Genomic DNA, 17,106 nt, shown 5'->3' with positions numbered 1-17,106 from the left:
GACTTCTGTTATTATGCTCATATCTACTGTTAATGCTCTTATCTTCTGATAAAATAGGATTCAATATTTATGTATTTATATGCATTAGCATTTTTTCAAGAGAAGTGATCCTCATTCATTGAAGGTTTATTTTGAAGTCCTTTCTAATTCTTTGACCTCCTTCTTCTCCTAATATTTTCACAGTGTGATGTTTTACACATTTCTCTTTGTGTCTTTACAGGTTCTCTCATCATCACCTTCTGTTGAAAATGTTTCACAGATCTCAAAACTCTGCTGGATTATCTGCGTTCGACAAAAAGACAACATCTGTTCACAGCTGATAGAAATGACTATGCATAATTGTGAATCTCTAAATGCGCCTGTATGAAGCTTTCTGCACAGCTCTTCAGTCTAGAAAGAGGATGATGTTACTGACGTGTTGCTATTTGCCAGCAAGGATTAAAGAGGCCAAAGTCATGGAAGGAGAGCACGAGGCCATCGCAGAGACTTCATTTGTGAACACAGTACAGAATCTGTATCATAATGAATGAATGTATTTCTACAGGACATTTTAAAAAACTAAAAAGTGCAGAGAGCAGTTAATAACTCAAGTAAAATCATCTTCAGAGAAAACAATATAGTTCACACTGATACGCTCAATTGTCTTTTTTTGGGCACAACTGTAAAATATCAATAAATGGCACAAATGAAATGGTTTTGAAAACTTCTGAATGGACAAACATGTTCAAGCTAATGAAAAAAAATTACTTGGCTGTGTGTGTGTGTGTGTGTGTTCTCAAGGTGTTTCATTAACCAACTGACCTCATTTTCATGCTCCTCGACTTGCATAACTTACCCAGCAACTGTTCCCGCACCTGATGAAGGTCGTGAGGACAACGTTTTTAATTAAGACAGTGTGTGCCAGTTTTTTAAATGTTTCATCTTGTTGGTGAAACACCACACACACTTCTTTATTGTATACCTCATTTCTTTGTGGCAGTGCAGAGGTGAAATGAGTGCATACTCATACTCATCCAAACTGACTGACCAGCATGCTGCTCTGTTTTCTGTGTGTTCAGCTGGACACGGCTCAATCAGTTAATAAATAACTTCAACAATAGATCCTCTATTTAGTTAGAAAGTCCATAATCAGTACATTATAAATCTGTGATTTTAGATTTTTAATACAAACTTTTCAGCTTATGCATCAAACTTAAAGACTTTAAGTCTGATCAAAATAAATGTAATACTTTTAATAAAATTTATAAATAAAAATAAATATGTAAAAAAATATATTTTAAAAATAAAAATGTGTGTGTGTGTGTGTGTGTGTGCGTGAGAGAGAGAGTACTTCATGTGTGTGTATGTCTGTATATACAGTACAACTGTAATATATTATGCTCTTACACACATGACTCTTTTTCATATATTAATATTTATATAAATATTTCTATCATGTGTTTAAATGTGTATTTATACGCTGATACTTACACTGATACTTTTATACACAATCCTAACTTTCACATTTCACATTCACATGTTTATATATAAACTTATATTTATTAGTTGTTTTTTTATTATGTATAACATATATTATAAGTTATATTTCACTTTATCTTTGATCTTTTTAATACTAGTTCTGTTATTGTAACTACTGCATATATATATATATATATATATATGTTGCTGAATAATGAACAGGTGTCTGTGTGTTGTTCCATATAGCAGCTTCCTTGCATTTGTCTCCAACAGTAAATGAGTGTCTACCTTTCCCGCCCTGATGTGGACTGAACGAGCCACATTACCTGAATGCCAAGGCGCTGACACAGGAACGGTCAGTAACAGTCAGTAACAGACAGGTACAGTCAGTAACAGTCAGTAACAGAAAGTAACAGTCAGTAACAGACAGGTACAGACAGTTACAGTCAGTAACAGTCAGTAAGTCAGTAACAGTCAGTAACAGACAGTAACAGACAGTAACAGACAGTAACAAACAATAACAGTCAGTAACAGACAGTAACAGTCAGTAACAGACAGTAACAGACAGTAACAGTCAGTTACAGTCAGTAAGTCAGTAACAGTCAGTAACAGACAGTAACAGTCAGTAAGTCAGTAACAGACAGTAACAGACAGTAACAAACAATAACAGTCAGTAACGGACAGTAACAGTCAGTAACAGACAGTAACAGTCAGTTACAGTCAGTAACAAACAGTAACAGTCAGTAAGTCAGTAACAGTCAGTAACAGACAGTAACAGTCAGTAACAGTCAGTAAGTCAGTAACAGTCAGTAACAAACAGTAACAGTCAGTAAGTCAGTAACAGTCAGTAAGTCAGTAACAGACAGTAACAGACAGTAACAAACAATAACAGTCAGTAACAGACAGTAACAGTCAGTAAGTCAGTAACAGTCAATAACAGACAGTAACAGACAGTAACAAACAATAACAGTCAGTAACAGACAGTAACAGTAAGTAACAGTCAATAACAGACAGTAACAGACAGTAACAAACAATAACAGTCAGTAACAGACAGTAACAGTAAGTAACAGACAGTAACAAACAGTAACAAACAGTAACAGTCAGTAAGTCAGTAACAGCCAGTAACAGCCAGTAACAGACAGTAACAAACAGTAACAGTCAGTAAGTCAGTAAGTCAGTAACAGTCAGTAACAGACAGTAACAGTCAGTAACAAACAGTAACAGTCAGTAAGTCAGTAACAGTCAGTAACAGACAGTAACAGTCAGTAAGTCAGTAACAGACAGTAACAGACAGTAACAGTCAGTAAGTCAGTAACAGACAGTAAGTCAGTAACAGACAGTAACAGTCAGTAAGTCAGTAACAGTCAGTAACAGACAGTAACAGACAGTAACAGTCAGTAAGTCAGTAACAGTCAATAAGTCAGTAACAGACAGTAACAGACAGTAACAGTCAGTAAGTCAGTAACAGACAGTAACAGTCAGTAAGTCAGTAACAGTAACAGTCAGTAACAGTCAGTAAGCGTCAGTAAGTGTCACGTGTCAGATACCATCGGCGCGCGGAAGGCTGGAGGATGAGTTTTGGTCCTCGCGGCTCTCGGTCGTACGTCACTGAATGTTGACGTGTGGATACAGAGCTGCTGCTGCTGCCTGTTTAGCTGCAGCTAGCCGAGCAGAAGCTTGTGGACGGTGTTCTTCTGAACGGAAGGACTGACAGCTGACCGCTTCCCTGCAAACACACACTGTGAGCGATGGCGGCAGACTGGGAGGAGATCCGGCGGCTGGCTGCGGACTTCCAGAGGGCACAGTTCGCAGACACGGTGCAGAGGTACCCGAGCCTTAGCTGTTAGCAGCGGAGCTAACGTCAGCTCCCAGTAAAGTTTGACAGAAAGTGACGCAGCTGCTTTAAAGTGTGTGCTGTGTGTCAGCGGCTTCACCAGCCATGAGGAGACTAATAACACTTAGCACTGAAACACAGCTCGTGACACTCGTGTCCATGTTTCCACAGGCTGTCGGAGAGAAACTGCATCGAGATCATCTCCAAACTGGTCCAGGACAAGAAGCTGGAAGTGGTGCACACACTGGACGGAAAGGAGTACATCACCCCGGCACAGATCAGCAGGGAGATCCGAGATGAGCTCTACGTGCATGGAGGTCAGTGTAACAGCCAGCACACAGCCCAGAGAGCCGTCACGTGACCCGAAAACACGCAGAATATTCATGTGCATGCAACATATTTCATCCTGCTAACAGTGATTAAAGCCTGTCATTCTGCTTCACAGGGAGAATCAACATCGTGGACCTCCAGCAGGTGTGTGTGTGTGTGTGTGTGTGTGTGTGTGTGTGTGTGTGTCCTGTGCCATATGTCAGTGTCATGCTGACACACAGTATTCATGTTCTCATATGAATCTTCCTTTCAGATCATTAATGTGGACTGGGTCCATGTTGAGAACAGAGCCAGTGACATCGCTAAGAGTGATAAAGGAGTTCAGCTCGTGCTGGGACAACTGATCGACGAGTGAGTGTTCACTGACACTGACTGAGTCCAGGAGTCTGCACGATAAATATGAGGGATTACACCTGAACAACAAAAAAAGAAAGTCTAAAGAATCACTGGCTGATCTGATTCTATGATGATTCTCCTGTCGACAGTTTGAATGCACAGTGACTCCTGATGCATCTCAATGAAAAAACCTGAGCTTGAGTTATCTGCTATCTATCTATAGTTCCAGTCCCATAAATGTAAACTCTTATTTTGAAACGTACTTTCACAAATCAAACTACAACTGACTGCATCTTCTTCGCACCAGTGTCTGTGTGAGCCAGCTCAGTGTATGAACATAATAAGTCACATGTAGTGGCTTCTCCACCAGATGTACTCCTTTTTTTCCAAAGACAGTAACACGACATACAGGAGAAAAAACAAAACAAAAAGGCTGCCAGATAGTTCACAAGATAGCTATTCTGTTCAGACAAAGTTGTTGCAATATCAATCATCATGAATAAGTTAATCCAATCCACCAGATGTACTTATTGACTCCACTCTGCTGTGGTTTGGCTGTAGAGTTCTGATCCTGTAGTTTCTATGAAGTGGGAGACTGTTCCCTCATTCAGCCGACAGCACCTCCTCAGTTCTTGGCTGGTTAGCTGTTTGCCGTAACCTTTCTGGTTGTGAGCTCAGGCTGGAAACGGCTAACATGTTTTGGTTCAGTTTGTGCTTCTTAGTGAAGTTAATCACATGTGAAATCTGCCCACATCTCTGCTTTAATCACTCTGTGCTGTATCTCCCACCACGGAACATCCGTTTTCCAAAGATGCTCCTTTATGTTGTGGAGAAATTGCTGAAGTCAAAAGTCAATGGTGAGGTCAGGAGTTCAGAAAGTGTTCAGGAGCCTCTGATGTCTTATGCTGTATTATTTATTGACCCTTGGCCAAGGAGAATTAGAGACACTCTCAAAGTTCATCAGAAGTGCCTGAGTCTGTCTCACATTCTGCCCAACTCATCCTGGTGGATCGACTTTAAACCCCAAGATAACACCACAAATACTACACGCCCAGAATTAGTCAAAGAGAATGTTTTTACCCATGCAGGTGTTATTGTCAACATATTCTAGTTTGGAGACACAGATGTCTGTTTACGCAGATTGGAACATCAACAACAAGCTATCTATTATGTCTAGGAAGGCAGCAATAGGTCTCTTCGACCCTGGCCACCACAGTGTTGAGATAGACTGGCACCTACTGTTCTCAACCAAAGCCAAACAACTAATACTGCAGAGGACCTCAAGGCCCACACGTGACCTTGTGTAACCTAAGGATAGAAAATTCCATAACACTTTAGCTTAACGTTTCGCCCACGATGTCATGTAAGAGATGGTACAACATAATGAACTTTGTAACTTCTCTTGTTAGCTGAGGCCAAAAATCATCAAGCAGCCTTCATTTTGTGAATGTGGCTGGAATTTCCACACCTAACAGGCAAAAACGCAAAGCATGTCATCACCTAAAACTGTGTTTACACTGGGACTGTGACTGTGAAATAGGTCTTAAATTGCATTCATGACAGTCTTAAAAAGGTCTTAAGAAATCTTGAATTGAACTTGTTGGAACCTGAAGAAAGCCTGGAGTTCAGATGTAACCAGTTAGTTCCCCAGAAAATGTTGAAGTTAGAGTGTAAAGCACAGAGCTCAAAAGAAAAGCAAACGCTGAGGAAGCGTGATTATGTTGTGTTGTGTGTAGCACGTACCTGGACCGTTTGGCTGAGGAGGTGAATGACAAACTGCAGGAGGCGGGTTTGATCAGCATCGCAGAGCTGTGTAAAAACTACGATCTCCCCGGAGATTTCTTAACCGAGGTGAGTCAGAGCGCGGTGCGAGTGCATCACATTCGTGTTTAGATGGCTGATTCCACCTGATGGTCTCTGATGACCTCAGCTTCTTCTTCTCTGCTGTGACTTTTGTTTGCTGACTTCACTGATGGCTGCACGTTCTCTGATTTATCTCAGGAGCTGTCAAAACGTCTCGGGAAGCTGATCCAAGGAGAAATGGACCAGTACAACAGAGGAGTCATCTTCACTCCAGCTTTTGTTGCTCGGCACAAAGCCAGGATACGAGGGCTTTTCAGCTCCATCACGAGGTAAACGTTACGATATCTCAGACACCGGGCCTCGTGCAAGAAGCACTCATATAAACACATGACAGTTTGTGACTGAATCAACTTATGGACCTGGATGAAAATGGATATTTTTCTGATACGGCAGCTAATACTGCTGAACGTGTTTTCATCTTCTGATTTGCAGCAGCAGGACCTGAAGCTTTTCCTTTTTGTTGGCATTGTAGTGAATGACACGCAGAACAAGGCAGACTTTTTATGGTAATTTGGGGATGTCAATTTTCTGCTGATCACCACATCTCACAAACATGCAATTACTCCTGAGCAGATGGTCTTCATCAGGCTGAAACAAGAGATTTAGGACAGGTTTGTGCAGTTAAAAGAGTTTGGGGAAATCTGACTTGGAACACAGGAACGAGCACAAAAACCTGACCAAACAAAAAGAGATTCACGATGAGATCAGGAACCTGTTCCAGCACGAGGCCCGGCATCATTTTGTTCTGGATTGTTCTGGATTTGAACACTAACCCTCTGTTACTTTGTTTTGTTAGGCCCACACCAGTCAGCAGCATGATCGGAGCGTTTGGATTTCAGGAACATCTTCTGTACTGTAAGGAGACTTACTATTTGATAGTTCTGCATTAAACAGATCTTTACTGAAGTGAAAGTACAAAACACAGTGTCAAAATACTTCAGGATGAGTCCAAGTTTTGCATTTAAAACTCTACTTGAGTAAAAGCACAGAAGTATTGCAGAGAAGAATTATGCTATTGATAATGATGCAGCATTTTACTGTTGTTGCTCCAAGTGGAGCTAGTGGAAGCTGCTTTCTACCCTAAAGGTAACTGGTTTAGTCCAGTGGTTTCAAACCTCGAGGTCAGGCCCCTGTGAAGGTCAGAGAGAAAAGAAGAAAAACTAAAGCTCTGACTCAGATGAATATTTTTCACTCTTTGCTCATGATAAATGGTAAATGGACTGTACTTATATAACACCTTTCTAGTCTTCCGAACATTCAAAGCTCTTTTACACTACATATCTCATTCACCCATTCACACACATTCATACACTGATGGCACAGCCTTCAGGAGCAATTTGGCGTTCAGTATCTTGCCCAAGGACACTTTGAATTAATCTTTAATAACATGTTTTTATGTTTCCTGTGTAAAACTGTCTAAAAAGTTGCTTACTGAAGTCATCAAACCAATTTAACAAGTTAAAAATAAATTTCTCTCTCTGACATGTTGTGTAGCAGTAACAGTGCAGTGGTACCTCAACGTTATACTGGAGTACAGTACTGTTGTAAATGTACTTAGTTACATTCTCTGTTGGCAGCTGTTCTGGAGGAGTTGGTGAACACCGGACGCCTCAAAGGAAGCGTGGTTGGAGGGCGGCAGGACAAAGCCGTCTACATCCCTGATATTTACGCCAAGACACAGAACACCTGGGTGGACTCCTTCCTTCAGCAGAACGGGTATTTAGGTACGACCAGATCAGTGACCAAGACACGGCATCACATCCTGTTTTCTTCTTTTCTGACTACGTCCTCAACAAACATCGCCGTGTGTCCCCACACCATGCACAGCGTATACAGACAGCCACTCAGTAATGACAGAAACATTGACGCTGCTTTGACTGTTTTAAGATCAAATAATTCAATCAGAAAACTTTTGATGAGACCCGATACAGAAAACCTTCAACAAATCAACTCACCTGCAAATACAATTTAAAGGACTTCGTCCCCTGGAGTCGTCTTCTCAGGCTTACACACACACACACACACACACACACACACACACATGCTGCTTTAAAGCTTCAATTGAAAGTTGATTGCACTAAATTTATATATTTCATATATTAGTTAGAGGCATGACAACCTGAGACGCTTGCAGAGAGAGTGTGGCTGTTTCTCTCTGAGCTCTGATTTCATTTAGAACAGACTACAGCTCACTTTAATGTCCCTGTGGGGAGATTAGTGTCGGACTGCAGTATACAATACAAAAGACCATACAAACCAATTAAAGAAAACACTTACTCGACTACATTAAGTAGCACACAGAGCTGTTTATGCATAAAGACAGTTCTAACAGTTCTAAAGTTTCTAAAAAACACAAAGGTTACTGACAGCACCATTGTTTTCCAGCTGATTTATTTCTCTTAGCTTCAGTAATCATTAAAACCACCTCCTCGTTTGTGCCACCACTCTTTTAAACTTTAAGTCACAGCGTGTGTCGCCATAGCAACCACAGAAATTTGTATCAGAACGTGTACCAGTGTGTGTGTGAGACTGATGAAGTGTTCCTTGTGCAGAGTTTGATGCGTTGGTCAGACTGGGCATCCCCGACCCCTCCAGCTACATCAAGAAGCGTTTCAAGTCCAACAAGCTGCTGTTCCTCAGAGCAGCCTGTGTGGGTCAGACTCTGGTGGACCAGGTGGAGGCCTCAGTGGAGGAAGCCGTCAACTCCTCCACGTGGACGGACATACAGGTACACAGCTCTGTCTTTACCTTCATCACATGAAGTAAAAGAACCTAAAAGTGACTTCAGTTGTTTTCATGGCTGTGCTCACTCTGGCTGTTTTTAGCCCATCCTGCCAAGCTGCCTGTCGATGGAGGACGTCGGGATGTTGATCAGCCAGGCCATGAGGAACACAAACGTCCAGTCCTCAGCCAGAGTTCTGGGAGGGACGGTCGTCGTCAGCGAGAAGTTCATCAGCAACTGCCTCTCTGTGTTTGATGAAGCCATGCAGCAGAAAGCTCAGAAGGTACGCCTCCTGTCACACACACACACACACACACACACACACACACACACACTCCTGAGAACAAATACAAGCATGAAACACACTGAAGGTGCAGTGTGTGTGTGTGTGTGATTTCCAGGAAGTGAAAAACAACCCAGTGTTTCTGATATCTGAAGACGACATGAAGCAAGCATCCATCCTGACGGAGTCCTCAGCACTTTCAAAGAAGGAAAAGAGGGAAGCAGAGCGCAGGAAGAAGGCCACAGGTGGGTTAACACACACACACACACACACACACACGCAAACAAACTGTAAAATACACTTTGTTTTGGACAAATGTCTTGGATCTAAAGCAAAGACCATCAAATCAGCACAGAACCGTCCCCACACGTCCACTGTTCCATCATTCAGAATGTGTGTGGACACTGCGACAGCTTACACACATTTGATTGTCATGTGGTAGGGGTGTGCGATAATACAAAATTTGGTATTGATCTAATACCAAATAATTTATGAAGTGAATGCATCATCAATATGCAAATGCAAATATAATACTAATGTTCCTTTGGGAGTTAACACAAAAGGGTTATTATATTCAGCCATGTTCACATTTCATGTTTGAGGTATATATCTTTATATAGGAATGTATTTTTCAGGTGCAATAAAAGTCTATATTTAATCAGGCTAAAAATTACAAATGTGATGAGAAATAACACTTCAGGACAGGAGCTGTGTACTGAACGTAGAGAAGAGAAACTAGAACTAAAGTATCGATCTCATCACACATGTATTGATCAATACTGATACTAATGTTGGTATTGATACAATTGATATTTTAGATCAGGATGTGCTGGTTGTTGGGGGCTCGTTGTAGACGAGTGTGAGACTGAAGCAGAGGAAGCGTCCAATGAGAGCGCACGGAAAACTGGAGATGGAGAGGGAGGCAGCTGGAACCTGCATACAAACTACAAACTCCAACAATCTGATAATCGATTAGTTTGCTCCATAAAATGTCAGAAAATGGTGAAAAAATTTGATTTTCTGTTTCCAAGGTGACGTCCTCAAATGTGACGTCCTCAGCTTACTGTCACAGAGGATGAAAGAACGCTTCATGATCATAGAAGATGAAGTAAGCAGAGAATGTTCACATCTGAGAAGCTGGAGCTGATAAAATAATGAGTTTTCAACCAATCACACCACAGCACATTTAATATAACTAATGATCAAACAAGCTTCTTGAACCTAAATGAATCAATTTTAATGAGTTAATCTGTCCAGATCCAAGTCACATTAATATTTCCTGCTGGGAAATCTTGAGACGCACTCAGGCCGACATGTTGGAGAAGCAGATATTAAATTGGGTTTTGTGTGGTATTAAAAAGAACCCTGTGGACGGCAGCTCAGGTGGACGTGGAGATGATTTGAATACAGCTGATTTCTCAGCAGACTGCTGAGCGACACATGCAGAGAGAGGTGAAGTCTGCTCACTTCCTGTTCCCCGAGTTGTTTTCTCATCATCTGCCGGAGGAGGAAAGTTTCTCTCTCTGAACGTTCTCTCGGTGGATCAAACGCAGCATATCTGTGATCTTTGATCGGCTGAAGAAAGGTTTCTGCTTTGGGATCATATGTTTGTTCCTGTCTGATCCGCAGAGGGCAGTGGCAGCGTGAAGGCTGGCGGAGGAGGCAACGCCAGAGAGATCCGAATCCGCAAAACCAAGAAGAAAGGCAGGAAGGACGAGGACAGCGACGAGGAAACCGGACCTTCCCAGCAAAGTAGGATTCACGGACACTGAGCAGTTTTCTCTTCACAGGGACACGATGTCTCTGTATGCACATTAAGCCTGTTCACTGAGGCATTTTACTGAAACAAGAGTGCAATGGCTGGTTGGCTAGGAATCTCTCCCCTGGGCTGTTAAAGGCTTTTTTTCCCATGGAAGACAAAGGTAACTGTAGCATCCCTGTGAGACTAATTAGCTTGTGTTTTAACTTTTGCCCAGATCGCAGCAAACAGACTGCAGCCGTCTTCATGACCCAGGAGGAGGTCGTGGCTGTTTTAGAAGAGCGAGTGAGTGACTGCCCGGAAGAAATCCTCTCTGAGCTGGCAGAGCATTTAGTAAGGTGAGGTACAGGTTTCTGTCTGAAGTTAGTTTCCTTTGCTAACACTTTGAGAACAGTAAGTCCACTCTCACACTCTTCCCATCTCCACAGGCCTCTGAGTAAAGCCTATCAGGAGGTGCTGCGGACAGTGTTCATGTCCTCCACCAACTCTCCGTCAGGGGCCAACAAGAAGAAGAGCATGAAGGATCTACAGGAGGAGATCGCCAACCTGTACAACAACATCCGACTCTTCGAGAAGGGCACCAAGTTCTTCTCCGGTAAGTCCTGCTGATGCTGAACCTCGTTACAAACTTCACAAACGCTTCTGTTTCAAAAGTCACACCCAAGCTCATAATAACTAATAAAGCAGTGTGATCCATAAGGCTGTCCTCCAGCTTCACAGCATGGCGCACAGATGTCAGGAGCATGAACGTTAAGTTGGACTTTGGACAGACAGTTTAGGTTCAAATGGTAAATGGACTGTACTTATAGAACACCTTTTCTAGTCTTCCAATCAATCGAAGCACTTGTTACACTACATTGTCTACATTCATACGCTGATGGTGCCGCCTTCAAGAACAATTTGGGGTTCAGTTAAAATGCTGATGGTGCAGAGTGGTGCTGCTTCAAATGGTAAATGGACTGTACTTATATAGCGCCTTTCTAGTCTTCCGACCACTCAAAGCGCTCTACACTACATATCTCATTCACCCCATTCACACACATTCATACACTGATGGCATTGGCTGCCATGCAAGGTGCCAACTGCTCATCAGTTTGCAGATCTAACCATTCATACACACTCACACACCGATGGCACAGCCTTTGGGAGCAATTTGGGGTTCAGTGTCTTGCCCAAGGACACTTCGACATGCAGACTGATTAGTAGACGACCCGCTCTGCCTGTGAGCCACAGCCGCCCGTGTGTGTGATAATTTTGAAGGATGTAGTTTGTAGGTCCATAACGATCCATCAACCTGGATCATGTTTTGATTCAGTGATCCAATGGAGAATAGAATGGAATATCTTTATTGTCGTTACGCAATGCATAAAGAAATTTAAGCGCTGTCTTCAGTGCAGGAAGTTCACGTATAAAACATAGAACTTTAAAAAACTGATGAAAGGGATGAAACATGTAGAAATGAAAAACAGTGCATACATACAGTATATACAGAGCATGAGTTATTTAGGGCAGTGATAGCCTCAGCATATGTTAAGGCATAAAAGCTGTTTTTTAGTCTGTTTGTGTGGGTTCCAATATCACTGATGCAAAGTAAAAACATCAATCCATATTATATTCTTTAAAATGCACCTTTTATTTTGAGATTATAGATTCAGATTCTGAAAATTCTGATCCTCTAACAGCGCTTACACACGGCACACACCCCTGACTTAGTGTTAATACAGCCTCACACCAAAACCCCAGCAGGCTGCAGCCGCGATGCTGTTTAGGTCTGTTCTGCAGGCGACTCCAGACTCCGCCGAGAGCGTTACACTCTCCACAGTTTGCAGAGAGTGTTTTATTTTGAAAATCGAGGGATTCTCCATGACTTCCAGCCAGGTGGAGCTGCTCTGTGCAGACTGACACGCTGCTCGCTTTCAGTTGACAACTACAGATTTAAGGCTGATACCGTATAATACCAATATTGATGATAACCTTGCTACGTGTCTGTACTGTCTACATATCAAGTTCAAGTTCAAGCTCAAGTCAACTTTATTGTCAATGCTGCTATATGTACAGGACATACAGAGTATTGAAAGTATTGAGTATTGAGTTTCCCTCTTATCCCGTGCAAACAGCATAAACATGATACAGTGAGGTATATCAAGAAAAAAAAATGTAACAGTTGGCTGTGCAGTGCAAAGTATTGCAAGTTTTTTCAAGTTTTGATATGATAACTATCATATCTTCTTTTGGTCAATAATAATGCAGTGAAATCATCATCATGACAACCCAAAACTCACTGTGAAAGTAACAACATGACACATGTGTTAGCTCAGACCAGGTCAGCCTGGACTCACAGTGACCCTGTTTGTTTGATTGTGCAGATGAAACTCAGGTCCACATTGCCAAGCACGTCCTGAAGACCCTGTGCACGGACGTCACCAACATCCTGGTCAACTTCCTGGCCTCTGACCTGATGATGTCCGTGGAGAATCCCAGCACCATCAGCAACGAGGTGAGACAAAGCTCCCGTTCCGTTTTCTCTCCTCTCAGTACTTTTTAATAACTGGACCCGAGGAGGAGAGGAGAGGAGAGGAGAGGAGAGGAGAGGAGAGGCCGGCGAGGGGAACAGCTGACATCACATTTACATCAAGTTAGAATTAATTAGGACTGTGTGCCGCTGTTTGAAATGCACTGTGGGACTCATTAGAGTTTGGACTTCATCATGGATGTGTCTGATGTGCCGCCTCAGGTCAGAGTGAAGATTTTGGGCAAACTGTCAGAGGAGACCAAAGGACCTCTCATGAAGCTGCACAACTGCCTGAACGGCAAAGTGAGTGTGTTTCCTGTCAGTTACATCATCAGCCTGTAGGATAAAAGTGAGAAACACAGGGAGGGAAACGTGTTCTGTTTGTTCTTCAGACTATAGAAGACTTCCTGACCAACATCGAGGGCTGCGCAGAGGTCTGTGGCTTCATGCTAAAGAAGGGAGACAAGAAAAAGGAGAGGTGAGGACACTGCTGAGTGTTGAATGATTAATGAGATTGAGTTGAACTGAGTTTTTGACTTTTTGTGAACATGTGTCGTGCAGACAGGCGCTGTTCCTGCACCGTCAGGCTCTCACCGAGCAGCTAAAGGAGACCGAGGATCCAGCCCTGGTCCTCCATCTGACCAGCGTGCTGCTGTTTCAGGCCAGCACCCACTGCATGCTGCACGCTCCCGGACGCTGCGTGCCTCAGATCATCGGCACCCTCACAGGCCGAATCCCCACGGTACGTCCAGACGCTCACCGGCTCACTTAGGCCACGTGCAGTCATGTAGCTGTGAAGAAGACCCTGTGTGACCTATGTTATTATCAGACTGTGTAACTCTTTAAATTGACATATATGAGCCTTTGAACATCCTTTAATTGGGTCACTCAAACAAAAAGCTCAGATCTCAACTGAATCTTTGAGTTTGAGTTGAATCCAGATTGGTTCAGAAGGGATTCAAACAGATTTAGATTTGATAGAATGCTTTTAAACTCCAACCCTGATCAGCCAGAAGAAACACTGCAGCGCAGAGCCAATGCTGGACTCCAAACTGTGAGCAAAATCAACATGTTAAAAACCAGTTTAATAACCTCTGACCCTTTTTCTGAATAAATGTCATAAAAGCTGATGAAGCAGAGCTTTAACAGGTCGTACGTAGCATGTTGCCACCAGTAAGTCGTGTAAGTAGTAAGTAGTGATCAGAGCTGGTAATGAAGCAGGTCACTGGTCTGAGTCTGTGGTACCACTGCTGGTACCAGAGTGGTATGTGGAGGAATCCTTGAGATCTACATAATTCAATGAATCTGGAAACATTTCTGCCATCAGTACTACAAGAATCTGAATGAAAATACCGTGAAATATGTTTGAGTATCATCCTGCATCATAGTCGTTACATTCAGGCAGGTAGCATGTAGTGTGCGTACAGGATTCATGATTCTGTACGAGTTCAAGTGTGACGAGTGGAGGTCAAACGAATGGTTAAAAATCTCTGCAATCGTGACTCCAGACAGGAAGTGCAGATCAGGAAGTCAACATTTTCTACTCAGCTAGCTCTGCTTCTTGAACTCTTGGATTCAACATTTTTCCTCCAGTAGCTGGGTGGGGTCAGCCTACTCTATTTTAATGTCTGCTACCATGGTGGGTGGTACATGGAGTGCTGATGATCGTGGTGTAAAAGGTTTGAGAAACACTGAAGCTGGCCTACGTCATGAACACACCAATGGAAGCTGCCTTCTTTTATTTTATTCACCAACGCAGATTTTCCAAGGTGAAGTCCTTTTTGAGCAGTCATTGGTGGAGGCTAAAACAGAACCTCAGAGATACTGATGAATCATTCTCACATATGATCTCATGTCTGGGCCTGGACATGGTGACTGCTGCCCCCCAGAGGAGACCACCATCAGAGGAGAAGTGATCTGTTCTGAGATTGTCATAACAGACATGTTTGTTTGTGCTTCAGTGTGGTCTGACTGCTTCAGCAAATGTTGGCAACACGCTGCTTTGTCTCCGGATTGTTTACATGCAGCCTTCAGACGCAGCAGCTGGGGGGAATGGCCATCTGCTCGCAGTGTCAGTGTAATAAAGCATTTGTTTGGCGAGTTAAAGCGCTGAAATGTTTGCGTGTGTCGTCGCAGGAGCAGCAGCAGCAGCTGTCTGCCTACCAGAGCCTGGTGGTGAAGCAGCTGGTGAGCCAGAGTCAGAGCAGGAAGCAGGAGGACACCGAGGACCAGGACGAGGCGGAGGAGCAGGACGAGGAGGCCGGGAGCGTCCGCACGCAGCTCGTCGCCCTGATGCCACAAATCAAAGACCTGGTGCTGTCCCAGAAGAAGACGGCCGGCACAGAGGACTGAACGTTTCAAACAGAAATCTTTTTATGGTCTTACATGTTCAGATGAATACTTTTAACTCTGATGGATCAGCTGTTAATACTGTATTTTTGTGAGCCATCCATGAGGACGTAATTCTAAATTATTGAATGAAATCCCTGTGTGGGATGTTTCCCTGTAAACCTGATTAACATGAAAATCCTCAGTGAGGTTCTGTTCATGCATTCATTAAAGTTCTCCTCTTCCTCATGTGCTGCTGTCGCAATCACTGTTCCACAAACACACATCTGACTGTCACAGAAGGAACATTCATCCAAACAATATTCAAATCTCAAATCAGCATCTAACCCATCATCTGAGTGAGGACTTGTTTGTCTCCCTCTTGTGGAATTTCCAGTCCACCTACACGAAAGGTTTTTCTTTCTATGTGTAATTTTCCTTTCTGACACCAGAGGGCAGCACACACTAAAGTAACCTCATCAACACTGATCCAGTTTAGAAGGCCAGAAAAAGAATCTCTGCCTCTTATTTGAGCTCCAATCATATTTAGATCAGTCCACAGTTCTAACACCGATGTTAAAGATGCACAGACTACATGGTCAAAAGTGTGTGGACACGTGTGATTGGTGAACGCCTCATTCCAAATCATCTTTGACAGCTTTCAGCTCATTGTTTTGGTCACTGCTGTCATGAACCTTGTTTCCATTGTTTCAGCTCATGATTCCAAAACACACACTGTCACCAGCTTCTGGATGTAACTGATGCAATGAGTGTTATTTTAACTCAAACCAACCAGTTTTCCTCACCAAGTAGTTTTGGTGCCAGTGAACCAAACTGCGACTCTTTCACAACGTTTACCACATGTTCGTAGTTGTTACCACAATGACAAAGGTCACCTGACTTCACCGCGCATCCAAACACACCAACATAATAAGGCCAGAGAGCTCCAACTCAAGGGGGAGTGTGTATTCTTGGAAAAACAGGCCTTCAGAGCTGTGAGATTTTGTTTATTACAGGCTAACGGGCAAATGTTCATAAAAATACCCGCTGTAAACTGAACCTCTGCTTGATTAATGTTTTACACCACAGAAGAGAAAGTGAAACAATCTGGGTCACGTTTACAAAAAGACAAGAATAAATGTGTGTGGAACAAGTTCAGTGTACACTGTGCTACCATGCGTTTTGCGCACTGAGGCTGTTCTTAAAATTCCCTCATGATAAGTAATGAAACTCTTTTTCCTGCATCTGGAAGAAAACCTCGTAATCCTTGAGAGAGTCACATGAGCAGCAGTGGGAACTGTCTTTAAAGACAGAAGGAAACAATGCTTTCTCGTGTTTCTTTCTCACGTTTGGAACACAAAGTCCTACGAAACACCTCCTGGCATGTGACTGCAGCATGTGCTGTGTGTCTGCATCCAGGCAGAAGAAGAAGAGGCTGCCGAGGAGAAATATGCATGCGTGAGGTCATCATACACATAAGCACATGCTCCACATCGCCATGGAAACAAGCATCTCTCCTCGCGGAGGCCTGGATTCTTTTTCTTTCTTTTTGCTCACTGTTTTTCTCCAGCGAGGCCTCTGGCTTTGGCAAGTGAGAGATGTCAAATGAGGGATTTCATTCTAAAAGGAGAGTTTCAAAAACAGAACCTCCTACTCTCTGAATGTGATTCATCCCAACACA

The 17,106-nt window shown here is 42.9% G+C and overlaps 1 protein-coding gene across 1 annotated transcript; it reads left to right on the top strand.

The window, feature by feature from the left end:
* Nucleotides 1-3,022: 3,022 nt before the first annotated feature.
* Nucleotides 3,023-15,674, top strand: ufl1 (UFM1-specific ligase 1). The gene is made up of 19 exons (XM_010752991.3): nt 3,023-3,283; nt 3,464-3,609; nt 3,738-3,766; nt 3,876-3,973; nt 5,695-5,809; nt 5,960-6,090; nt 6,618-6,676; nt 7,399-7,545; nt 8,374-8,549; nt 8,647-8,826; nt 8,945-9,071; nt 10,456-10,578; nt 10,803-10,923; nt 11,014-11,180; nt 12,952-13,082; nt 13,320-13,400; nt 13,490-13,575; nt 13,659-13,839; nt 15,234-15,674. The coding sequence occupies exons 1-19, from the start codon at nt 3,207-3,209 to the stop codon at nt 15,447-15,449; spliced, it is 2,391 nt and encodes a 796-aa protein (XP_010751293.2). The 5' UTR covers nt 3,023-3,206; the 3' UTR covers nt 15,450-15,674.
* Nucleotides 15,675-17,106: the final 1,432 nt, after the last annotated feature.

This window comes from Larimichthys crocea, chromosome XI, assembly GCF_000972845.2.
Source record: "Larimichthys crocea isolate SSNF chromosome XI, L_crocea_2.0, whole genome shotgun sequence".
Classification (NCBI taxonomy): Eukaryota; Metazoa; Chordata; class Actinopteri; family Sciaenidae; genus Larimichthys; species Larimichthys crocea.
The sequence above is the reverse complement of the archived record's forward strand: the minus strand, read 5'-3'. Positions and strand labels throughout refer to the sequence as shown.

Bases quoted from the DNA above. Each gene is read 5' to 3' on its own strand.
- ufl1 (XM_010752991.3), top strand. From the start codon at position 3,207: ATGGCGGCAGACTGGGAGGAGATCCGGCGGCTGGCTGCGGACTTCCAG. The intron at 7,546-8,373 runs GTACGACCAGAT...TTCCTTGTGCAG, and splicing joins TCAGCAGAACGGGTATTTAG to AGTTTGATGCGTTGGTCAGA. The intron at 10,579-10,802 runs GTAGGATTCACG...ACTTTTGCCCAG, and splicing joins AACCGGACCTTCCCAGCAAA to ATCGCAGCAAACAGACTGCA.